General features: G+C 47.7%; 1 protein-coding gene across 9 annotated transcripts in view; it reads right to left on the reverse strand.

Annotated features, from left to right (window-relative positions):
• Positions 1–25,114, reverse strand: part of PITPNM2 (phosphatidylinositol transfer protein membrane associated 2) — a 125,689-nt gene that overhangs the window by 10,790 nt on the left and 89,785 nt on the right. For 3 of the 9 annotated variants that reach the window (XM_059863316.1, XM_059863311.1, XM_059863312.1), the window contains 12 exons: positions 22,045–22,149; positions 21,116–21,186; positions 18,249–18,493; positions 17,600–17,789; positions 16,458–16,577; positions 15,929–16,140; positions 11,467–11,642; positions 10,941–11,111; positions 8,850–8,999; positions 3,869–4,033; positions 1,910–2,113; positions 34–182 (listed from right to left, as the gene is read on the reverse strand). In XM_059863316.1, the coding sequence (XP_059719299.1) occupies positions 34–182; positions 1,910–2,113; positions 3,869–4,033; positions 8,850–8,999; positions 10,941–11,111; positions 11,467–11,642; positions 15,929–16,140; positions 16,458–16,577; positions 17,600–17,789; positions 18,249–18,493; positions 21,116–21,186; positions 22,045–22,149 (1,958 nt within the window). The remainder of the gene's footprint in view (positions 1–33; positions 183–1,909; positions 2,114–3,868; positions 4,034–8,849; positions 9,000–10,940; positions 11,112–11,466; positions 11,643–15,928; positions 16,141–16,457; positions 16,578–17,599; positions 17,790–18,248; positions 18,494–21,115; positions 21,187–22,044; positions 22,150–25,114) is intronic. The other 6 variants (XM_059863313.1, XM_059863314.1, XM_059863315.1 and 3 more) reach the window with 6 other exon arrangements.

The raw sequence follows: 25,114 nt of genomic DNA on the forward strand, positions 1-25,114 counted from the left end.
CCCAAGGGAGATGATGAAGAGGGACGACTGTACCTGTCTGAGCAGGAAGGAGACAACATCCGTGGACTCCCAGTAGCTGGCGTGGAAGAGGTGAGGCAGAGCCACCGTCGGGAAAGCCGTGAGGGCATCGGGGCAGTACAGGGCGTAGTCGATCCGTTTGGTTCCCCACCACTTGGCAGCAACTACAGAAGCAAAACACTCCTTCAGACAAAGGGGGATCACAGAAGGGATTTCAGGGCTCTGGCTCCTCGCTCCAGGTATGCCAGGAGGCTGCTCCCTGGCTGGTCCCGCTGCTCGGGGGGAACAAGCGACCCCGGGCTCGGGGTTTGCTCACGCCAAGGGAGGAACACACCAGCAGTGAGCTCTCCCTTGTTTAAGCAAAGAGGAAGGCACTGGAGGGCAGGTTAATTGGCTGTTAGTCCAGACCCCAGGGAAGGGGCTCAAGGCTCCTCTGCAAGGAGCCAAAACATAAAGACAGCGACACATCTGCCTGGAGCTGTGGGAGGAAGGAAGGGGCGTGTGCTCTGCCCGTCTCCAGCCCTGCTTCCAACTCCTTCAGCTTTCACCAGGGAATTGCATCCAGGCATTGGCCACACTAAAGAGGACTGAATACTGGGAATCCACAGGATGCTAAAAGGCACCACAAGGCAGGGAATATGGCACGTGATGATGGGACTGGTAGTCCCCAGTAAATCCTTATTGCCCTCCTGGGCAACTGAGATGTGCAGCCCAGCCTTCCTGGGGCACAGCCTCTGTGGTGGACCACAAGACAAAGTATTGGGACTTCACTGCATGGGGGACTGAAAATACACTGGGATTTAGAGGGGGCCAGGGATACAAACAAAACAGACAAGCTTCTCCCTCAGGGACCCCAACAACTCACAGGCAGGTGTCCGACAGCCACCCTTCACCCGGGGACACCCCCACACCTCAACTGCCCTGAGCTCTGCCCACACACGTGTCCTGCCCCAGTCCCTGGGAATGAGCAGGTCTCAGTCCAAAGCCTCAGACCCCAAAGCCATGGGCTGCTGTCCCAGCAGCCAGGAGTCCTCAATGCCTGTGCACTCCAGCCCAGAGAAGCAGCCAAGAAAAGAAAAGATGGAGATCAAGAGAGCAGCAGAAGAATTTTGTTTGTGTTTGCATGCAGGATGCAAGCTGGGGCTTTGACAAGGGCTTCCTCAAGCTTGGTTTGTCTCTGTGACAATGTTCCCTTTTTAAGGACTTCCAGGAAAGCTGCCAGGTTTAAGGTACAATCCAACACACCCTTCTGCGAAGGGAAATCTGGCTGGTGATGAGCACAGATGCTGAACTGAAAAGATGGATCCACCAGCTCCTTCCAGAGACCTGCAAAGAGCTCCCACCACAGCAAATGCAGAGGGATGTGGATTCAGCACAGCCCCACGGCCCAGCACTGGCTCTGCCAGGTGCCAGGCCACCCTCACCCTGATAGTCCCCACTTTTCTGAAGAGCCATGGGAAGGAGGAGCAAGGTTTGACAGATCAATGTGGCTTTTCCAGAGCTCACAGGCACCTCCTCACAGCCACTTCTGATTCCCTGCCTTCCAAACTGACAGCTCCTGGTCATGTCCCAACTTTCATTTCTCATGCAAGTCCCCAGCTTGGATAATTTCAGACTCTTTACAGGAAGCAGACAGGATTGACTCTTCCATGCTCAAAGACAGTGGTGGAGGCAGAAGCGTTGTCCCCTCAGCTCTGCCCAGAAGAATTCCTGCTCCTGCCAAGTTGTTAGCTGTGTTATGATGGATCTTCAGGGCAAAGTGACAGAAATGTTTGTTAAGATGCAATCAGAAACTGCAAGTGCCTCAGTGTGAAGCGCAGAGATTTGTTGTGAAGTTCTGTGACTACCAAATGAGAGAGGAGGCCGACAGGAGTGGATCTCTCCAGAATACCTGTCTTGATGTCCAGGTCTGGTATCCGAAGAGCACAGCCTGCAGCCCGGCTCCGTGGCCCTTGGAGCTTCCTTCCCTTGGCAGGGACTGTGTGTTTGTGCTGCCTACGCCTCCTGAACGAGCTTTGGGTAGGGGATTTGTGAGGGAGGGCAAGTTGGGACAGAAGGCTAAACCCCCTACAATGATTAAGATGGTGTTTGGTTTCTAAAAGGAAAAATAAAATATGAAAAAAAAAAAAAAAAAGCAGAAATCACTCATTATTATGGCACACACTGATTTCATCCTCCACAAACTCACGGTACCAGGGGAGCTGCACCCCTAGGGAGGCTCCTGGGAGGGAGCTGTGGTTTGCAGTGCCCCTCCAACCTTCCTCCAGCTCTCCCTGGGGATAAGCAGAGATCACATCCAGCCCTCAGTGCCATGGCTCCATGTTACCACCACACCAACGAGGCTGAGAGCAGGAGCAGCAAAGGCAGAGCTGGAGCTCAGGGGACACTCGGGGAAGGAAGACTCTTCCTCCCTGATCTCAGGAACAGGCTTTGATGGCTGTGTGAAGGAATAAATTACACAAAGCAGAAGCTGCTCAAGGGGGGAGAACATGGGGAAAGCAGAGGTGAGTGTTGTGTGACCCAGCTCTGCTGCAGCCCAGGACAAGATCTCTCTGTGGGACACGCCAGCCTCGGGGCATCACCCTGGCACAAACACCTCCCCAAGAAGCACCCCTGGGTGCCAGCAGCTCCCCTTGGGTGGGAAAGCAGCACAAAACAAACACCTTCTCCCCCAGGAGCTGCTTCCCAAGCAGATTCCTATTTAACAGTGCTTGGCAAGATGTCAGGACAGGTAAAAGGATGCACGCGGGGAGTGCGGTGTCGGCTCTCGGACACACTTTGAGCAGGAAAACCTCGTTGGGCAGAGAAGGAATTTTAGTTCTGCTGCTGAGTGCTGCCTCAAACAGGGCAGGAGGTTACAGCAGCCCCTGAGCAGCGCCCACAGACCTTCAACAACTCATACCTGCCTCCAGGAGCATTATTAACCTTAGCAATTAATGATGGAGTGAGTAATTCACAACTCGTGCCAGGAATGTATCTCTAAATTTTTGAGACCTTCTGGGAATAGAATTTGGGCTGAAAATTTCCTCATATGCATGGTTTTTCGTTTTTGTTTTGGTTTTTTTGGTGTTTTTTGAGGGGATTTTTTTGAGTTTTCAGCCTTTTTTTGGTCTGAGTTACCAGAGGTCCATGAGGACACAGCGTTCATCTCATACCTGAGCTGAAACAAAGAAAGGGCTGAGCCATTAATAAAGTCTGTTCTTCTCCACTTAACAAAATCTGTTCTTCTCCACTGTATTAGTTAGGAAGTTATACAGGTCTTGGAAAAAACAATAAAAAAGAAATCCCTTTTACTCCTCATTCAGCTCTGGGAAATGGGTCAGAAATGACTGGGAGCTGCCCTGCGGGCTGCAGAAGAGCTGAATTTGAATCTCTAATGCAAAGTAATAAATGTTCTGTTCTGAACCAACCTGTCCTTGCCTTTCAGCATTACAGAGGGATTTACTCATCCCTGCTTTTGTGGGCCACATTTGAGGGATCTGCATTGAGCCACATCCTGCATTACCCATCTGGTCTCAAGTGCTGATCCAGACCAGTTCTGCACGACTTACCATGGCAGCACAGACACATCCCTCTGGATTAAGCCTCAGCACACACAGCTCAGTCACAGTTATTCTCTTTTCCTTAACAACTCATCACCAGCAAGGTCCAACATGCACAACACAGCCGTGGCCATCAAACACATGTCCTGTTCTTGCAGGGGATGTGGTAACACAGGGCACTGAGTGTGGCAGAACCAGAATCATTCCAAGCTTTTGGTCATGACTGGGAAGCACCTCCCGGACAGACGGACGGACAGAAGCTGCTCAGCCCGGAGCAGAGCAGAGTCTCAGAGGGGTGCAACACTTACTGTTGGCTATGTTGGAAGCAGTGTAACTGTCTGCCATTCCTGAGACCTGGCTGGCAATGCTGATCTCACTGGCTCTCCGGAAGCCCCTGAACTGAGGGGCTGAAATGGGGGTGGACAGGGACGCGTTTTCCACGAAGACGGCACCATGAGACTGAACAACATCTGCTACAAAGTTGAAACAGGGAAATCAAAATATTAGACCAACAGACAGAGGCTGGGCAAGATGAACTCGGGGGGAGGAAGGAGGCAAACAAAGCTGGTGGGTGCAAAAACCTTTCAGAGCTGATTGGAATGAAACAGAAACACCCCACATTTCATTGGAGCTCTGGTTAGAAAAGAAAGCAAACAGCACAGCAGGCAGAGACATGTGGCTGGAGGAGCAGTCTTTGATTGAGAGAAGCAAAGTAAGTAGCTCAAAAACCAGATCCAAAGAAAAACCCAGGCAGACTTATTCAAGCAGCAATAACAAGCATGTGTCATACATACAGATGTGAATATACACAATTTTATACATTCACATCGAGACAAGATAACCAAGGCAAGGAAAACAACAAAAAAACAACCTCGCAAAGAGGTATTTGTTTTCTCGAGATATTTAAATTTAAATGAATCTCTCCAAGATAGAAGCATTATTAAAAAGCAAAAATCAAGAACACATCTTCATGCCTGGCAGGGACTAAATTTGGACTTGTATTTTACTGCTGAAGGACACAGCCAACACTCATTAATCTGGAGAAAGGGCTACTGAAGGGAGTCTGGTGCTGAGCTCTTGTATCTCCCATCAGAGTCAGCAGATCAGGGAGTACTCAGGCTCTATGAAAACAAAACTTTTTTGGTACAACACGCAGGTCAGAATTTTTAAATCCCAACCCGAGGTTTTCCAAGTTAGGCCAAACCCCTCAGTACATAAATACAGAAAGGAGGGCTTAAAATCATGCTCACATGGACCTCACAAAAGGATGGGAGGGAAAAGGACCTCAAACACTCAGGAGTGGCAAAACGAGAGATGCTGAAAGCCACAAAAAAATCTCTGCATTTCAGTTTTGTCTCTGAACAGTGCTAAGAGCACCCACCCCTCTGGGGATGCTATGAGGCCCAATTAAGTGGGATATCCCCAGGTCCTGCAGGGCAGAGGTTTGTAATGCCAACACCAGGTGCTCACAGCAGGCAGCACCAGCGTGGCACTAACATGCAAAAGCAAAGCAATTCATTCTGGGTTTAAGGTTGCCCATCTCTGCTGCACTTGAGGAGCAGCACCTGAATTTCTTCCCAGGTATCAGGCAGGAGATATCACAAGGAATGTGAGCACATCACTCCCACACATCAACACCCTCCACCTATTCCAGCCTGTTCAGTTATCCCTGGATTTAATCCTGGCACACGGCTGACACGGGGCGTTGTTTTAGCAACTGCTTTATTTTAATATCAATCTTTTTTTTGCTTGGGGCTACTGATTTTCTCCCTCCAATCCCTCAGTTTGCAGCAGCAGCGTCTGTGCCCACACAAATCCTGCTGCAGCCCAGGGAGAGGGAACGTATGAAGCAGAAAATGTGTGGCTAAGTGTCAGTAAAAGAGTTCTGTTCTCTGCAGGGAAAATCAGGCCACAAGCTGCTCTGTGTAAAAAGCTTTGTGGACTGTGAGATCTGAGCCCTAGCGGGAGCCTGACCTGATGATGAGCTGCACACACAGCCCACGTTGTGCCTGAAAGGCCCTCAGCAGCATCACTTTCTCAGCACTTTCCCCCTCTCTCCACCTTGCCTTGAGCTGCTGGCTGTCAAGGCTGTGACCAGGATCCACAAGCCAGCTGGTCCCACCAGGCCAGTGCTGCTTTCTGACTGCACAAAACACCAGCATGAGCAAGAAGAGGCAATCCAAGTGGAAAACAGGAGCTGTACTGAACCCCACAAAGGTCTCAAGGGTGAAGAGTCTCATTCCCTCTGCTGAGAGACCTGGAACAACCCTCCCTTCTCTGATCACCCCTCCCTCTCCATTCTCTTGCCTATGAGATGCTCCTGTGCTCCTGCTCTTGTGTCACCAAACAGGTGCCCCAACACAGGTGATGATCATCACCTTCCCTGAACCTCCTCAGATGGGAGGAGAGGTTTGGCTTTGTCTGTGACAGGAAAAATGCCAGATTGAGGTTTGACCACCAGGGAAACCTGAACTTCTTCCTCTGCTTTAACCTAAAGCACCTGTGGCTTGAATTAGGAAGACAAGTTCAAGAGTGCTGCAGGAGAAAAGGCTGGGCCAACATGGCCTGCCTGGGGTGGTCAGCTTTGACTCCATTAGCCCATCTTCACTTAGCTCTGCCTGAACTTCAACTCCTTTTTCAGAACCCAGAAAGTGAATTAAGGAAGAAACAATGAGATTTTGGGCCTGCTCTTTTTTAGCCAATCTTGTTTTCCTGGGCTGACCAGGGATTTTGGAATACAATGAGTTTGCAGCAAAAGCACCCAACCTCAGCAGCCCTTCCAGCCCCAGCCTGGTGTCACCAGAGGAAGAACTCCCACCCCTGTTAAAGCCTGAGGTGTTTCAGCATTGCTGAACAGTTCAGTTCAGCACTGCCAGCGCTGGTGGCAGGACTCTGCCCTGCAGGGGACAAGGTGCCACCCCACAGCAGCACTCCCCTGCTCCTGCCCACTCAGGTGCTCTTGTGCTTCTCCCTTTCCCCAAGCCACACACCCTCTGTCCCTGAGAAAGGGCAGTTTCTGAGAAAAACCAAGGCCAGGAAAAGGCAGGGTGGGAAATGGGGAAAAAAACTTGTTTTATGCATTACAACCCACTCAGAAAAGCTTCCTCCACACCAAAGCTGCAGTGACAGCAACTTCCAAAGAAACTTCTGAGACCTGACTTGCAGAAAAAACCCACAAAGCTAACAACCTATTTCCTGAATTTGTGTATTCTCTGCATCATGTCTCTTGAGCAGCAATTTTGAAACCAAGGGGGCTTTCTTGGGGAGTGTGGTGACCAGGGTGGGATGTCACAGATGCTGCCATGCTGGCACAGACAGACCCCAGCACCTGCAGCCAAGTGTCCCTAACAGGAGCCATGGGAAGCCTCCTGCCAGAGGTGCATCCCCAGGCACAGCTCAGGTCCTGACAGCCACAGGGAGATTCTCCAGGCAAGCCCAGAGTGAAGGCAGAAGGTCCAGCAGCAGCAGGACCTCTAGCAAGGTTAGCTGTTCCTCTGTCACTCGGTGGGGACAGAGGTGCCCTTGCTTACTGCACAGTCCTGTGACTCAGGGCTGACTCAGGGCCACTGGACCAGAGCGAGGAAGAGGAGCCTGAGCAGTGCCCTGAGCACCCTCCCAGCAAAGCAGCTGCTGCTGCTGGAGCCACATGGCACAGCCATGGCCCAGGGTTTAACTGCACTTCCAGGGGAGTGGACATGGGAAGCCAAATCACTTCTTTTGTTTTGGCCTACCTACAAATCTTTAATACTCATTTTGGTGCTGTGCTCTTTCACTTTTGGCCTCATTTATCAATGTTCTTATAAAGGAACAGCCCTGAGCCATCCTCTCAGGTAAGTCCTTGGGGTACCTGCAAGACAGATTTTGGTATGTGCTATTTGGAGACTGAGCCATTGCACCAAAGCAGGAAATACTGAAAGCCATCCAAAAATATGTACAGGTCAATAAAAACAAGAAGATTAAAAACCACAGAAAAGCCAGGCAGCTGCTCACACTGGAGTCACTGGTCAGTGCTGGGCACTCTGCAGTCACTACCCTGAGATCAAGAGCAACAGATTTCTGCTGTCCACAAGTTTTGGTGACTTTGGAAATCTCCTGCAGTCCAGTGGCTGAATTGGGATTCAGCACTTGCTACACTGACATCAAGAACTGCTTGGACACATTGTGCTCTTGACCCACAATGTAAAAAGCAGAAAATCACAGAATCCTGTAATGGTTTGGGTTGGAAGGGACCTAAAAGACCATCCAATTGGGCACGGGCAAGGGATGCTTCTACAAGCTCTGTCCTGTAGGATCAGCTCACAGTGAAGTGGCATTTCACCAGGCACCTCCAAAGTGGTTAATTAATAGCACCAGATCCTTTCCCTCTCCTTTACCACAGAACCTCACAGCACAGGCAACACAGCAACTGCACACCTAAAAAATCCTCTCCGCCTCCAGGAGACAGAGGAGAGACCACTGGGAAAACTCAGTGATGTTGCCATCCTGTATGACCACATAAGAGCCCAAACTGCTCAGGGACAGTGAGGGTCAGCTTGTTAAAGACAAACAGGGCAGCAGAACCCAGCTCTCAATGCAAAACACTGAGAAAGGAACGAGAACGGGCAAGTGAGACACGCGGGGAAGAAAAAAACCAAAACAAAGGCAAATCTCATCAAAATTGCAGATGTAGCACCAGCCACAATCAGAATAAATGAGGCCATGCAGCATTGATGGTGGAAAATAAGGCAAAACAAATGCATCAAACTTTGCTTTTAAGGCGGGAGACAAGAAATTAATTTAAATAACCAACACGCAGAGCCACCCTGGGGTCTGAAAGCCTCAGTGCTGTGCTCAGCAGAGCCACGAGTGTCCAAACAAGAAATACTCAAAGGGACAAAATCTGGTGTGACATGGACATCAAGTGGAGCTCTGGCCATGGTGGCTGCTGGGGAGCTGCACACTCAGGACACCCTTTCCCAAGGGATCCTGCCCTCGGTGAGCACCACAGGAGCAGGGCCAGCAGGGGCTGTCTCTGCCAAAGGCTCTTTCCAGCAGCACAGAGCAAACCAGTCCATGCCTGGCAGCAGCTCCCCTCCAGCATCAACACCAGAATGGGACAGAGTTTTTAACCCCAAGCCCTTTTCCACAGTGGCTCCCCCAGAGCCAGGGGTGATCCCCAGTGGTGATTTTGTCTGGCACAGCCTGAGGCACAGCACGAAGGTTTCAACTCCAGGAGGCAACAGTGTGATCTCCAACAAAGGACCCCAAGAACCCAACACCACAGACAATACAAAAGTGTAGATTACACACACTCAGCACAACCAGCACTTTTATTGGAAACATCTTGCCAATTCAGTACGGGAACGGGGATACTTGTTTCCATGAAGCTGTCCTGGTGCTGGAGAGCACCCAGAGGGCTACTTTCCATGAGGAGGATGGGATTGTTCTGGATTGTCTCAACTAGAAGCAGATGGGGAAAAAAAAAAAACCATAACAGAAGGACAAAGAACAACAGACATGCGGCCACAAAGTGTTAAACATACAAACAGTTACACCCCAGCACTTAATTATGAGTCTTCAATGAACAGACAACCTTCAAATAGAGTAAAAGAAACAAAATGGGTGATTTCCAAACAGACCAACAGCAGAGATTAACTGGGAGCAGAGGAGAACACAACGATGGCACTTCAACAACAAAAGGGAGGCATCTTCACCCCCTTCTAAGCCAAATCCATAAATACACAGCAGATCCAGAGAAATATCTTTTACTATGAGTGGGAAAAAATATGCTGTAAGGGAAGAATCAGACTCACAGCCTACACAGTGCAAAGCACAGGAGTAAGCAGGGATGTGAGTCTGATTTTACTCTGCAATTTCGTTGAAATGAAACAGGGACCAGCATTTAGTACAGATGGGAAAATGGGGGAAAAAAACAGCCTGAGAGGCTTTCTGATTTGTGGACTCCCAAAAAAAGCTACCTGCATGAGGAGATGTGCACAAGCAGCATTACACAAGGTTTTGTACAAAACCAGTTATAACTGAGCACCTGAATTTTACGTGAGCTGCAAAACATACAGCTTAATTATAGCAGCAATTAACTTTTCTGGAGTGTCCTCCAGTGAACACTAACTTCAGGAGCAGCTTGGTGAATCATGGTTAGTCCTTCTGGGTAATGTGTCCATCACAACATGGACTCTAATGGAAAGGAATGGCCTGTTACTTTCTGATAAGCAAATGAAGAGGCTTTGTCTTACAGGAAAAAGAGAATTTAAAGTTGGTTTTTGTCAGTTTTATTCATGAAGGCAGAGCAGTATCTCTTAAAATAACAAGGCTCAGACCTGGAGGTTTTGCCATCACTCTGCCCTTCTCATAGGAGAGCTAATTGCTGTTTAACTTCACTGCATAGCAAGTGTCTCTCCAAACACAGCCAACTCAGAGGCTGTGTGATCCAGGGAGGCTCTAATATTCCTGCTGCTGTCCAGATGATAACCACAACACAGGTTTAGTGTCAATGGGGCCTCTACCTCTGGGTACAGTGACAACAGGGGCTCTGGGATGTATTTAAGAGAAATAAGGTAAGATGTTTAGCTGCAATTTTTTTTTTTTTTTGTAATAAGCCCCTTGCAGCTGATACCTAGAATACACCCAAAAAGCAAATTGCTCTCAAGTTGCTATAGATTCCCTGAGCTGTTGTAACTGGCCTGGGTACAAATGCAGTTGTGGGTGGATCCATTTTTAAAGTATTGCAGCAAGATCTTGGCTAAATTTGACAAGTGAGTGGGGCCTGCAGAAAGCATTTTATTCACTTCATTAAACATGGAGTTTAGTTTGTGCCCATCTAACAAATCAGGCCTCTAAATTTAGCAATTACAATACTTGAAGACACTGAACATGTAGAAGGATGGACTTTGGACTTTTAACTTTAAAATGATGCAGAGAGGATCACCAGAATTATCCAGCTCTAGTTATGCAGTCTTCTTCATTTAGTCCTGCATGATTCAAATATTAGACAAAGGGGATGCAAACAAGTAAATCATCTCATCATCTCACTGTAGACTCTGCTCCCTCCAGTCTTCTCTGGCCCTCCAAGTCCTAAATTCTGCCAACTCAGTTGTGTTTCATTCACACTCCATCACAAGCACCAGGCTGGGTGTAAAACAGAAGCCTTTACAGAGAGATCACCACCTCATGACCCTCAACAGCTGAAGGCCCCTCTGTGACAAACAGAGGGCACAGAGCACACAAGGCACTGATTTCACTGCAAGAGAATTCCTTTTCTGGTAAATCAGGGACAAGCTAATGCTACAGGGCCTGTTCTCCTTCTCACCATTTCCAATTGTGTTGGTAACTTCATGTAACTTGTAACCCTTTAAGAGCTCACGTGGATCCAGAGGGACTCACCCAGAACTGCAGAGTTGCCATCGCCCAGTGGGAACCTCTGGTACCGGGGGATATTGAAGGGGGGCAAAAGGTAAAACTTCCTCTCCAAAAGAGGCTCGAGGCGTGAAGCAGATGGGTCTGCAGGGTGGAACAGGTTATAGACCTGCTGACAAGCTGGTCTGAGCTGAAAGACTAAAAAGACAAAGAAAAAAAATCCCTCAGGTATCAAAATATTGCTTGTTAGAATATTGTAAATATTTGTCTTGAAAAATGACAACTGTCAGGTTACAAATTTGCAAAAGGTTTATCATCCCTCTGTCATCTCCTAGTTAAGTCAACTGAAACAATTTATTACAATGTTTACAGACTCAAGAACTGCCCAGTGCTTTTCCTGTTTGGAAATTGCATCATTGGTGATGTATAGAGCACAGGGAGTTATGGTGCAATAAACATGACACAGAAATGTCTGGGTTTAACCAGATTCCTGCAAGCGCAGCAGGAGGTGCTTACCCCACCCACCAAGGGAGCAGTTTGCACCAGGACTTACTGTCAAGGGCTGGAATTACAGTTTTCCGCAGAGCAAGCACCAGACCCAGGGGAGACCCAAAGAGGAAGAAGTCTGTGATCTCAAAGTCAAACTTCCCAATATTTCCTCCATCCAGCATCGTGGAGCTGCTGGATCGCCTGGACGTGGGGTCGTTTCTCAGGACACTAGAATGTAAACTGGGCCAAGAACAGAAAATAAAATATTCAGAAGATAAAGGCTGAATTATATCCTCACTGTGTTTTCATATTAAAGCCTGGATTATGATTGACAGTGGATATAATTTCTATCTCTTCAGTGAAGGAACTGTGCTAATCAACCCAGAGTGACCCCCTGCACTGGCATCATTTATATGTACAAATCCAAGCTTCAGGTGAGTTCATTTACACACCATCTCCCCAAAATGCTTTTTCTTTAAGGAGTCATAGAAAATCATAGAACATGTCCAGCTTTTCCTCCCTCTCTCAGGTGTCAAATCTGTTTGCAAAATTCCATCTCTGTCTTGTGCAGGCTGGGCAATGCACAGGTTTAACACAGAGGTTTAAATTCATGTTTTCCTTGGACACTGAAGAAGAAGCAGCAGGATTGCTTAGGTGAAAATCCTGGGAATCCACCCCCATGTTAGGGAGAGTTGCTTCTTTGCAGTCTAACTCTGGGAAAGTGAAATGACAGATGTGTAACACTGACAACCTGGTTCACAAAAGGCTTTCTGAGAAGCTTCTATTCCCACCCAAAAGCACAAAGCTGCATATTCCTTTGCTCTCCAGGTTGTGCAGATTCCAGTGGCAGCTGTAGTGGGTTATCTCATCATAATTAGAAGCAGAGAGTTGAAGGCAGTACCAGCAGTGCCTTAAGAGGGTGTTTGCAAACACTTAAAAAAGCATCAGAACAGGTTCTATAAAACATGTAGGAGAAATGGATGTCATAAGGGATGGGTTGCATAAAGGCTTTAATGGCCTGGAGTTGGGAATGATGCAGATCCAACAGTCTGCTGCTGGCTCTGTGGCCCCAAACCAAAATCCCAGGTGGTGACCAGTACTTGTCACATCCTCATGTGCAACAGCTGTGGCTCATCAAGGCTGCCTCTGAGGACAGTGACTGGCCAGCACTGCTGTGGTCCCAAACCAGGGCTGTTCCACCATCCTCAGCAGAGAGCAGTAGCTCACAGACCCCTCAGACACAGCCATGACCCGGGAGCAGCTGCAAATGCTCACACTTTTGGGGAAGAAAAGCAGGTTTCAGGCAGACTTTGCTTTCCTGCCATGGCAAATAAGGAATAATTCCAGTGACAGCTCCAGTGCTGAACGCCGTTCCCAGAGGATGCTGAACCTCCTCCTGCTCCTGCTGCGCTGCCGTGTTCCCTGTGGAGCTGCACACAGGCACACGCACGGCTCTGCTCTCCGCTTCCCAGCCAGGGAATGATCAGTTACTTATGCCAGACACACACACATCACGGGGAGTCAAAACAGTGGTGTCAAAAGCGGGAGGAACAGGAGGTTACAGCAGTGACAGCTCAAACGAGCCTCCTCCTGTTTCTGTGATGCAAACGAGGCTGCAGAGCCCTGGAACAGCTCTGAGAACAAGCCACCTTTGCTGGAGCTACAATTGCTTTAGCTAACAAGATGAGACACGGCGAGTTTGCTGTGTGTGAGGAATGCAAAGTCATTTAGCACACGCTCAGTTTTGCCGAAGGCAGGGTGACAGCGACGGGATCCCAACAAAGGCTCCAGAGGAAAAGCTATCCCCATGGCAGGATGGGTGCAGGGGCTGTTTGGTGCATTCCACACAGCTTCCCACAGCACCTCTTCCTGGGGAAGGGAAGAAGCAGAGCAGGCACAGCACGGAGCAATTTGGGCATCTTCACTCCTTCTGCCGGGAACTTGGTGCTGCCTTTTCAGCAATCAAAGGAAATGAGAGCCAAGGGGAACTCTGGATCTGTCATGCTCCAAGCAACCTGCAGTGCCCTGTTCTCCCTTTAAAGAGCAGCAGATGTACTGTGTGCATTAATTAAACAAGAGCTTATGGATTTCAGAAGCAAATCGACTCATTTACAATAATACAAGTACGGCACAGCCAGAAATAATGTAGTTGTGCAGAAGGACTGAATTTAAAAATAAATGTGTGATTGTAATCTCCAGATGCTGCTCTGGCTTGCTGGGCATTATCCCAGAGAAGTGGGTAGGTCTGATACATGAATAAAAATGAGTGTCTTTGGCACAGGCTGAAATCTGCAGTGGGCATGGACAGAAAGGTCCCTGTGTGCCAGGCTGCCCGTCTGCTGAGCCCTGGAGGAAAACTTGGCTCTGTTCTGCCAACCTCCTGCTCGAAGCCACGTCACACCAGGGCTTGGTTTTTGCATGGGAAAAATCATTCCTTGATGGCAGAGGCCAACAGGCATTCTGCTGGTGCTGGCTGGGAGAACAAGGTCCAGGCACGGCCGTGGGAGCGACGTCCTGCTGACATGCAGGAGGGGACGAGTGGATCCCTGCTCCCCAGCCTCCTCTGCCCCAGGGACGAGGTGAATCCCTGCTCCCCAGCCTCCTCTGCCCCAGGGACGAGGTGAATCCCTGCTTCCCAGCCTCTTCTGCACCAGGGATGAGGTGAATCCCTGCTCCCCAGCCTCCTCTGCATCAGGGATTACGTGAATCTCTGCTCCCCAGCCTCCTCTGCCCCAGGGACGAGGTGAATCCCTGCTTCCCAGCCTCTTCTGCACCAGGGACTAGGTGAATCCCTGCTTCCCAGCCTCTTTTGCACCAGGGATGAGGTGAATCCCTGCTTCCCAGCCTCTTCTGCACCAAGGATGACGTGAATCCCTGCTCCCCAGCCTCTTCTCCACCAGGGACAAGGTGAATCCCTTCTCCCAGACTCTCCTGAATCATGGATGAGGTGAATCCCTGCTTCCCAGCCTCCCCTGCACCACAGAGCTGAGTGAGAGACATGCAGACAGAGCTCCTACTGCAGCTTCAACCTGCCCCTTTTCCTGAGAGAATCCTGGTTTTGAGCTCTGGGAAGAGACTAATTTTTAGTTCAAGGTCTAAAGGGAACTTTAAAAACACATAAAACTCTAAAGAGGTGAAGATGCACCAATCTGCCACCCCACTGAATCCCAACAGCCCTTGCCAGGGAGTCACAAGTGCTGCATATTGGGTTGCTCAGAGATGGAACAGGAAGGACCAGCACAAAGCTATTTGGAACAACAAAATGAGCAATCCATTATCCACATCAGACCCAGCACTTATTCTAAAATAGGTGTAAAAATGCATCAAGATGCCAGCCTGATTTCCTTAACTGAGTCTGTGCCCCTGAGGTCAATAACAAGGAGGAAAATCAGCACATTTTTGCACAACTCATATTTTCCCTGTAATACAGGAGACTGTTTTGAGGAGGCAAGAACAAGAGCCTGATTGCCTTTTATTAACCTGCTGGAAATAGCCAAGAACCTCACCAGGGATTTTGTAAATGCAGCTGTCTTTCTGAATATCCTATGCCTGTGCACCAACAACATTCACTTTGATACCTTCTCTCTCCCATAAATCATTTACCAAAGGGCCCTGACATGGCAGGACAGCACAAATCCCTGTGCTAAAACAATGACTCCAGGTAGTGATGCAGGGAGAGAAATGCAGGGGAAGCCTTCAGCACAGGGCAAAAGGAACAGCCTTGGATGCAGCTGCAATGCAGGTAATGGGGTTTGCTGTGGGGGACACTGCTCCCCAGTTCCTGGGACATGAGAGAAGAGGGATTAAGAGCATATTTACTGCAGTTCCTCCAGGCCTGCAGGAGAAAAAGCTCTGGGCTGTCCAGTTCCAGAGGCTGGAGAAGAAGATTCAGTGAGAAAAATCCTCTGGATTTACAGAAATAATCCCTGAATGACCAGAGGCCATGGGCAGACTGCTGTGAAAATTCCATGGGCTATGTTAACAGACACATTTCTGAATGTCCATTTGAAAAAGCTTAAAAATGTGGTATTGGAGGCTTCAACAGTGAATAACAAATTTGAAACATGTCCTTGGTGCAATGAAGCAGCCCTGGCAGGGGACAGAATAACTCAAAATCAGGTTTCAGAGATACTTTAAATTAATACAATGCTGGGTTCCCAGTTCTGCTTCACTGAGTTCCCTTACACGATTTCTCCATTTGCTTTCTGACCTCCATCCCACACTTGGAGCACAGCAGAGCAGCAGCTCCCTGACTGCCTTGGCTGTCACACAACAGCTCAAAGGGCTTCTTGCCATTGCACCACTGATGCAGTAGAGAAGCTGGATTGTCTCAGTGCCACTCAGCAAGAAAGCTGTTAATTTTTTTTGCACATACAACACACTGAAATTGATAACTCTCTAATCTAAATTGTTTTCCTACACCTTGCTTATCACAGGATGACAAAGCAACACTCAGGCTCCACAGATACCCCACCCTCAGCTCCAGGACATTGCTGGATCTGCTCCTTCCAAATCTTAAATCTTACCTTGAAAGAAAGGCTTGATGCTGCTTTATCGTGTCCAGCTCATAGGTGGATGAATCACTCCTTTTTCGTGGCAGCTGCTTCTTTGGATCTTCTCCATTGCTACGAGGAATATCAATGTTGCTCCTGCTGAGGTGTCTGCTGGCCTCCAGGTTAGAGCCACTGGAACAGTGGCTGTTGTTCACCGTTATCCCAGGAGACAGGAGGTCGGTATCCTGGGATTTGGAATGTATGGATTTAGCTGAATTAAGAATACACCCACATGGTAACACTTCCCTCCCATCCTCCTTTCCCCATTTACCCCAAGATCCAGTAGAGGCCAGTACAGAATCTCAGGCCAAATCACTCCCTAAAGTGTGGATGATGCTTCACACCAGAGGGTGAAACATCCCTGCTTAGAGCAAACACACCCAAACTGACACTCATAAGCACCTTAAGACATGTCTGCCACTGATAAGGAACAGAGTCTTTGCTGTTCCAGGAGACCCTCACCCAAAGCAGGCTCTGTGGAGGAGCTGGGAGCCAGCCTTACCTGGACACTCACGACGCTCCCTCGCCGGCTGCTGTTCTGGCTCTCGGACACGGTCTGGTTGCTGTAGCATAAGGCATCAAATCCCAGGATCCCTCCAACACAGTCCCCTACCAGGCAGACCTGAGACAGGAAACAGAAGCAGGGGAGGACAGGGAAGAGGAATAAAAAGGAAATTAAGAAAAGAAGCCCCTCGACTTCAGTTCAGAACTAACAGTTATACACAGAGACTGGATTACAACTGGACAAGCTGGAGTGACAGGATGCTCAGTGCCTTCATCAGTAAAACTGCTCAGCCTGTGAAATCCATCACTGCCTGCAGACTGCCATTCTCTCACACAGCTCATCTGTCCTGGCTGTCCCCACCAGCCAGCTGGAGCAACAGGACAGCAACACAGAGCCCTGATCCTGGTGCTAGCTGCAGAAACCAAGCTGGGTCCCCCTTGCCAGCTCCTGTGCTACCTCAGGGAAGCTTCTGCCCATTTGTATCCCAAGAGGTAACAGTGTTCTGCCTCCAAGGGTATGAGCAGACAGGCACAGTAAAGCACCAAGATCCCTGGGCAGGAGAGGGCTGGCTGGGAAGAAGCTCAAGGTGAATAAACCACTGCCAGCAGTGCAGTGTGACAGCTCCTCTAAAGTCTCTGCCCTTGTGGAGCTGGGGAGTCACTTTGCTCAGAGGTGTGAGCCTCAGTTGTGCTCTTTATGAGGTGCAGCAGCTGCACAGCCTCACAAAATAAACCCATGGGTGTACAGCTCCAGCACGAGCTGCTGAAGGTCTTTTAAAGCCAGGAATGCTCAAACAGCCTTGGTTTGCAATGGGGATGAGACCATGTTTAGCAACAAAGGCAACACTCCTGCTCAGGCAAGGTGTGTCACACTGAAACCTGATTAACTTCACAGCTTTGGAGCTTCATTTCTGAACACCAGCTCAGGCTTTGCTTCGAATCCCAAAGGTCCAGGACAGTGCACAAGCAATAATCTCTCCCTCTCAGAAAGAAAGAAATGGAAAGCACAGCACTTCCTTATTGCAGCCCAGCACTGTCACATTCCCACCCCCCTGAGAGATTTATGGCAATGAGAGTTCCAGAAGGAAATTGCTTCCCTTGTTCTTGCTCTGGCTGTGGCCTGAGCAGCCCCTGGCTCACCTGGCCATTGAAGGAGGTGCCCTCCTGGGATTTGATGAACTCACTGTAGGCCTGGTTGGCTCTGACAATGACAGTGGCCACGGCTTCCTGGTACTGCGGGGAGGACGTGGCGAGCAGGGGGAGCGCGGCGAGGGGAATGTGATCCTGGCTGTTGGACAGGCAGCCCTCATCATAACTGTATGGGCTGAGGCTGCAGAAGGCAAGAGACAGTGGGAATATGGGGAAAACAACTTGCAGGCAGTACAGTCAAGTGTTGTGGTTAATAAAAGAAAGCCTCGAGACAGAAAGGCCATTTATCCCTCTGTGAATGGGTGAGAGCTTCATAAATCTTTCCCTCCCATCAAACGTAAATCTTCAAGGACAACATACTTACACTGACAGAACAACCTCCAGACAAGGAATTAAATCCTTAGTATTTATTGGATTAATTAGAATAAATCAATCTCAGAACTTGTGCTGCATGATTACTGTATTCACTGCAGCTAAGTATGAAATCGAGATTGAATGCCTGGCTGGTACATTAATAAATGCATTCCCAAAGCACGGTCAGAGCTCCCAGTGCTACATGCAGAACACCTCAGGGAAACAAACAAAACAAAACAAAACTCCCCCAAAACCCCCACTCCATGACAAAACAGCATCAACTTACCTGGACACCAGGGAAAATGCTTCAGAGCAGATGGCTGGGCAAGGGACAAGTCTGATGGCAATGTGTCCCAGAGCAGCTGGGTAATGCACCCTCATCACCGTGTCAAACACAGTTGTGATGGTGTTGACATCCCCTTGCTTGGAGCTCTGGTCACCACTTCCTGAGTCCAGGATGTTCCCTCCATGGAGGACCAAGAGGAGGACATGGATTTTACTTGGCTGCATTAATGGCTGCACTGATTCATCCTAGGTGGGGATGGAAGAGAGCACACAGAAATGCTCATTTTTCAAAGAGGTGTCACTTGGGCTTAATTTATGGCAAATTAATTTATGGCAAAGGCTATTAGATACACCACAGTACAATGCTAAAAACCTGAGTACTCCTTCCAGGTCTCTTATCCTACTTGTACATACACAAATGCACACACAGCCTCAGTCTGACTTGTCTGAATGTAAAAAAACAAAAACAAAAACAAAAAAACTGCATAAAATTGTATCCCGGTAAAACATGGCAGCAGTGAAGACATCCTTGTGTATATTAGGGTGGAAAAATACAGAAATAAGAGATGGGTGTTGTTTTTTGTGGGGTGCTGAGCTCAGCTGAAGCAGTTGGCAGTGAAACACATTCAGCAAAATTATGAAATGAGATCAAACAGGTCAGCAAGTGGCAAGTTACTGAGAAGTTGTGGGAAGTTCAGTCATTGCATGTTTGCCTAAGACAGAAGTTATAAATAAGACTTCAGATTTGCTTAAACTGTTGCAAGAGAGGAACTGAAAACAGCTCATGACCCCATAACCCAAGGAATGGCCAGCATGTGGCTGGGAGACTGCTGCATGAACACAGTGAGAGATTTTAATTTGGCTGCCCAGGTGATTTGCTTATTGTGTTGAACCAATTCCTTGCCTAAACAGGCAGGCTGTAATTTGGGGGAAGGAGGGAATTGCATCCTTATCATTAATGCCTTGCCAGAAGAGCTGTAAGCCCAGTCCTGATGCCCCAGGCAGGTACAAGAGCATCCATGTGCTCATCCTGTAACACAGCAGAGAGCAGTAACTATTTTTAATATCTATTTGCTATCAGGGCTTTCAGTGTTTACAGCTCCCACACGGACTCAAATCCTCCATCCTACATCTGTGAGATCTGTGCAAACCCTTCTGTAGCTGACCCCTGTGCCAGCAGAGACATCTGAGAACACCCTGCTGCCATTGACAGGGGTAAGGAAAGGATGGAGGGCAGCAGTGGCTTCCATTTGGCAAATTATTCTAATTCTAGCATCTTCAGTCACCTGCTGTCCTTTGAGCAGTGATTGAGTCCCTGACAGACCTGCTGGTGGGAGGAAAGCATGCCCAGGCACACATTAGCAGCCTAACAACTACATCACATTTTTGCCAGATAATGTTAAAGCTTGTCTTACTACACAGCCCACCAGAAGGATTAAAATTCTCATCCAAGTCTGTAATAACGATTTTTCCAGACCTCCTGTATAAGAATGGCCTTGAATTATTTAGCACCATTCCACTGTATTCATGCCTGCTCTTCAAACCTCCTTTGACTCCAGTTTTAGCACCTGCACAGTGAACCTTTCCCTGGCTGGAGGCACAGGAGGAGCCCTCAAAGCATCTCAGCACCTCTTCTGCTTCCAGACAAGTGTTTTAAGTGTTCATGTGGAGAACAACATGAGTCACCAAGCTCAGGTCTTGCAGAAGTTTATCAGCAGTGCTTTGGAGGCACCTTTCAGTTCATTACCCTCTGCTCTGAAGGACGTGGGGAACTGCTGATCAGTTTAAGGGTGGAGGTAACTATTCAGAACTTCCTCATAAGATCTGGAGCCTCTTAAAACACCTAAATCCTGAACCACCTTCAAGTGAGGGAAGCTTTTAACCTGAAAATCACTGCAATTGGTGGCACAGGAATCTCATACTATTTTAGCAGACAGCTTGTGAACAACTACAAATAACTGTCTTTTTCATCTTGCTTTGAAGTCTGTTCTTTTTCTAAAATGAAGGCAGAAACAGGAGGGGGTTGAGTTTGCACAGTCTTCTGAGGAAGACAAGTTTCCCACACCATCTTGAGCTCCAAGAGAAATCTTAGGGCTGTGACTTGCTTCTTTTGAGGTGGCCAGAGCTGCTCCCCTCCCAGCCACCCACTCTCCTCACAGCCCTTGAGCTCTCAGTCTGTTATGGAAAAGCCAAACCACCATGAACTTAGAGCCTGGCACAGACAGTAATTCCAAAACTCATGATCTTTGATGGACCACTCAGACTCAATGTAGGCACTCTGCAAAGCAGCTGCACCACCCCTGCAGCACAGACAGGCAGCTGCTGAAGGGCAGGATGAGAACAGCCAGCCTGGGGTGTCTGACCAGGACCCTGAACTGCAGAAAGCTGGGCTGGCTTAGTGTGGTGTTATTCATTTATTATTTTGCCCAGAGGACTGACCCAGGCTGGCTGTGCTATAACTGGATTCCAAACAGGACTCTGAACAGCTCCACGCTGTGGGCTACAGCTGAGTGCTGTCCTTTGCACCTTGGTGCTGCAGGAACGTGTTCTCCCACTCCCACATCCACACTTGCTCATCTGGCATTGCAGGATAGCTCTATCCTTGAGCTGCTCTGATCCCCAGAGGATTGCCAGTTTTTTCCAGCTGGATCCCTGATGCTGCCTGCAAACTACCCAGCATTTTCTATATGATGTTCCAAAGATGGGGGAAAAACCCCTTAAAGCTGAATTACAGAAGGACACACACAGATGTTACTGGGGTTCAGCAGCACACAGAGACAAGACACTGCTCACAGCAAAGGGACCCATGTATCCCACACAGAGACATTCCAGAGCACAGATCTCTTTACAAGAAGCCCAAGCACTCACCTCGATGATGCTGAGCCTCTCCACGCTGGAGCCAACGTGGTACTCTGCTGATGTCTCCTGGTACAAGTCACCTGGAAGACCAGAGGTGTAAAATGTCAGCACTGCCAGATGCTCTTTGGCAAAGACATTCTTCCATAAAGACACTGCTTGTTCCAATGCCTCACATCTCCTTCATTATTTCAGCAAATCATCCTCTCCCTCCTTCCTGCCTCCTTCCACCTGAGAAGCCTGGGCTATGCTGGGTCATTTATTTTCCAGCAACTTCTCATAACCTGGCTAAGAGCTGAGGACATCAGTGAGCTCTTCTCTCATTACAGAGATCTGGTACTGCTGCTTTATTAAGGATGGCAACAATGGGAAATCCCTGCATGACTGTCAGAAATGATTGGTTTGTGGGAAAATAAAAGGAATTGCTTGAACTACGCTGGGGAGTAGAGATCTGATGTATTCCTACATCTGTGCCCACACAGACTGACTTTGTAGAAAAAGCCTGAGTGTCACCTTCTACCATGAATCGCTCTGGCTGAGGAGCTACAGCTTCCTTTCACCATTTCATAATGATGAGCAGAAAATAAAACTGAGGCAGATACAGTCAGGAACAAAGGATGGAGCAAAAGGAAAGAAGGGCCAGGAGAAATTCAAGTCATTTGAGACAGAGCTGGGATATTTCATCATTATATGAGAGAATCCTGGCTGACACACAAAGGAGCCAAACCAATGTGGAAAATAAAAGAGAATCAAAAGCTATCCCAGCTCCCACCGAGCAAATCTTTTCCAGCAGCACTGGGCAGTCATTTTTATGCTCTGTCTCAGCTTCTCCCTTTGTGAGATGAGGATAACAAGTTTTACCTTGCTCACAATGAGGCTGTGACAATTGCCTGGAAATACTGTAAAATAGCACATGCAGTTTGTACTTGGAAAAGAATTACCCTGGACATCATCGCATTCGGGAGTTTCAATTTTATCCATCAGATCGTTGGAACTCCATTTGGTTATTTCTTTCGGGAACATTTCCTCATTGTCAGACAAGTCCTCTTTAAAAAATAGATTTTTTGAGAGTCACAAACACAAAAATATGTATACAGAAAAGAGCAAACCCCAGAATTTTAAATAAAACCCCCAACTCTGTGCAATCTATGGACATTTGGATAGCTTAAGTCAAAATAAACCATATACTTTACCAGCTTTTGTTATATAGAAACCAAAGCACTTTTTGAAAAGTAAACAAAATGGTTTAGCTGCATGATTTAAAGAAACAAAACTCCTAAAACATGGAAAGAAGTAATCTGGATATTTAATGGTACCATGTCTGGCCTTTGCCTTGCCATTCTCTCTGATGGTGCCAAAGCAGCCAGAATGCTCCAGCAGAGGAGAGGACAAAGCAAGGATTCCCACTGGGATCCTCCCAGCCCTGTTTGAGAGCTGTGGGATTTCTCTGGGGGAAGAAGGGACAAGGACCACTGCTGCTCATAGGACCAAACACCTAAAAAGGCAGGAGCAATAAAGGGAATGTGAACTCCCCAGGCTGATTTCCTCAAGAGATGAGACACACATGGATCTGCCTTTTCCTGCCTATCTCAGCATCTTCCAAATCTCCTGGCTCAGTTCAACCATAGTCAATAAAGAATAAGGGTCCCAAAAATATTATGTTCTTAGAAGTGTAATTAAAAGGGAGAGACATACAAAGGGGAGCTCTCCTTTCTCTCTCTTTTTTTTTTTCCATTGAGGATGCATCTTTTGCTGCTACAATGCTTAAGTGCTTTCTAATTTATTTATACCTCTGTGCTTAGTATGTTTTTCCTGAAAATTTTGGGCTGGTAAATTTAATAAAGAGTTATAAACATAATAACAGCAGTAATTACAGATGTCTTGAAGATCTAAGAGCTGTAATCTTCAGAGTCCCAGACTAGGATTTCCCCTTTCTTATTGCTGTACAGTTACTAAGAAAATAATTAGCTGGAAGAATCCCACAATGGGGAACAAAAAAAGGTTATGAAATATATTAATCTTTTCAGCAAATCTGAGCAATAGCTTAAAAAAAAATTGTATAAAGGGCACTAGGTGAAGATCCAAGCAAAGCCTGATTATTTTTAGGAGTTTCTATTTCAACTTTGACCATAAAAAGAGAGCAACCTGGAAATTTTGTACCAGCATGCCATTTCCTTTTTCAGCCATGGAAAGAATTTGAGTAAATCCCAATTTCCCTGCACACAGGAGTGTGGAGCTGCCTGTCCAGAGCCACTGGAAAGCACAGGCCTGTAATACATGTGCTAGCAGAGAATTAAGAGGACGATTGCACTCTAAGCTCCTCCAGCAACTTAATCTAAATATTAAACTTAATTCCTTGAGAGGTCTAATTACAGCCCTTACTGCTGCTCAAGTGATCCCTGAATGGGATATTACTCCCATTATTAGCATTTATTACAGGATAGATATTCGATATTACTGCATTTGTCACTATCTTTACCAGGGAATGAGGGTGAGTGGGAAGCTGGAGACAAGGAATCTTCTTGGGCTCAGGTTACGCCCACTGCACTGCGAGGAAATGTGTGTGTGTGGATGGGAAGCACTTCTGAGGAACTCTGCTGGCTGTTGACTCACATCCTGAGCCCTGCCAGTTCCCATGGTACCGACCCCAGCAGGATGAGCTGCGAGCAGAGCCTCATCCCTGCTCACAGACCCGGAGTCTCTGCAGGCCAAGGGGCACCCCGAGGTCCCTCCTGGGGATGGGGCTCTTCTCAGCTGCACACACATGCCAAGGCTTTGACTCATGAGCCAAAATCCCACCAGATTTGGGGACAGATTTTCAGAGGACAAGCTGTGCGTACACAGAGACTCGCAGGAGAGCAGCTGCTTTTAGTCTTAGCAACCTCCTGCAAGTATTGCAGCAGAGGTGCACAAGGTTCATTTTTGTTAATTCCCTTTCCCAGGCCTGTTAGGAGCATGCCAGGGATTCCCTGGGCCCTGGATGCCAGGCAGAGCTGTCTCCATCTCAGCTTTATTACTGAGTAATTAAAAAGGCAAAAAGCGTGTGGATAGTGACGGTGCAGTTTGGATGACTCACTCCTTTTCCCTTACATTGCTCCAATAAATCCCTCACATACTTGTTGGGAATGCTACGTAAGTTAATAAATAGTGACACTTAAACTAAGTTGGCCCTCCCCTTTCCCGGCAGGAGACACACATTTATCCCAATTTACACATGGCCCAGCCACTTCAGCTGCTGTTGTGCAGCTCACCACACTAACACACCCCTTTCTACCCCACAGTTTGAGATCCATCCTAAACACTCATGGCAGAACTCTTCTGGAACATGATACTATCCATTTTGGGAGGTTGAACTTCAGCTGAGCATCAGCTTTGCAAAACTGGGGTGTCATTTTTTAACAACTGCATTTCCCAGCTTCATCAGCAAATACTGCACCTCTCACTTCCATCAGACAAGCCAGGAGGAGAGTCCATCTGTTGTCAATAGAGATGGAGCCCTTCAGGCTTAAATTTGCATAAAGTAGAATATATAAAATGAGTGCAGTGGAACAAAGCTTCTTCACACATACATTCACAGAGGAAAAAAAATATAACAGTGTTCTCTTAATACAGATAATCAAAATTACTTTGAGAATTCTGGAATCAACACTGATTAATTTTGGCACCTGAAGTACCTTGTTGCATTTGCTATTGGTATTTCTTGGAATGGGAGAATGAGGAGTTAATAAAGGCAAATTTGGGTCTCTTCAGGCCCAGACAGGACAATTAATCATACCTCTTACTGATTAAAAAACAAATCAGAAAAATAATCAGTCACAGTGAATCATTAGGACACACCCACAGTCCAGTTAGTACTGCTGGATTTCATGCACACTCATTTGCACCAAATAAAATACAGCCCCTAGGGCTAAGACTGTTCAAGATCCCCCATTCTCAAAGAGCTCAGACTGCACCTGAAATGGTGCTGCATTAATGTAAGAGTCTGCTGGGTGATGCTGGAAGAAGCTGCAC

Source organism: Haemorhous mexicanus, chromosome 19 (assembly GCF_027477595.1).
Source record: "Haemorhous mexicanus isolate bHaeMex1 chromosome 19, bHaeMex1.pri, whole genome shotgun sequence".
NCBI classification, from domain to species: Eukaryota; Metazoa; Chordata; class Aves; order Passeriformes; family Fringillidae; genus Haemorhous; species Haemorhous mexicanus.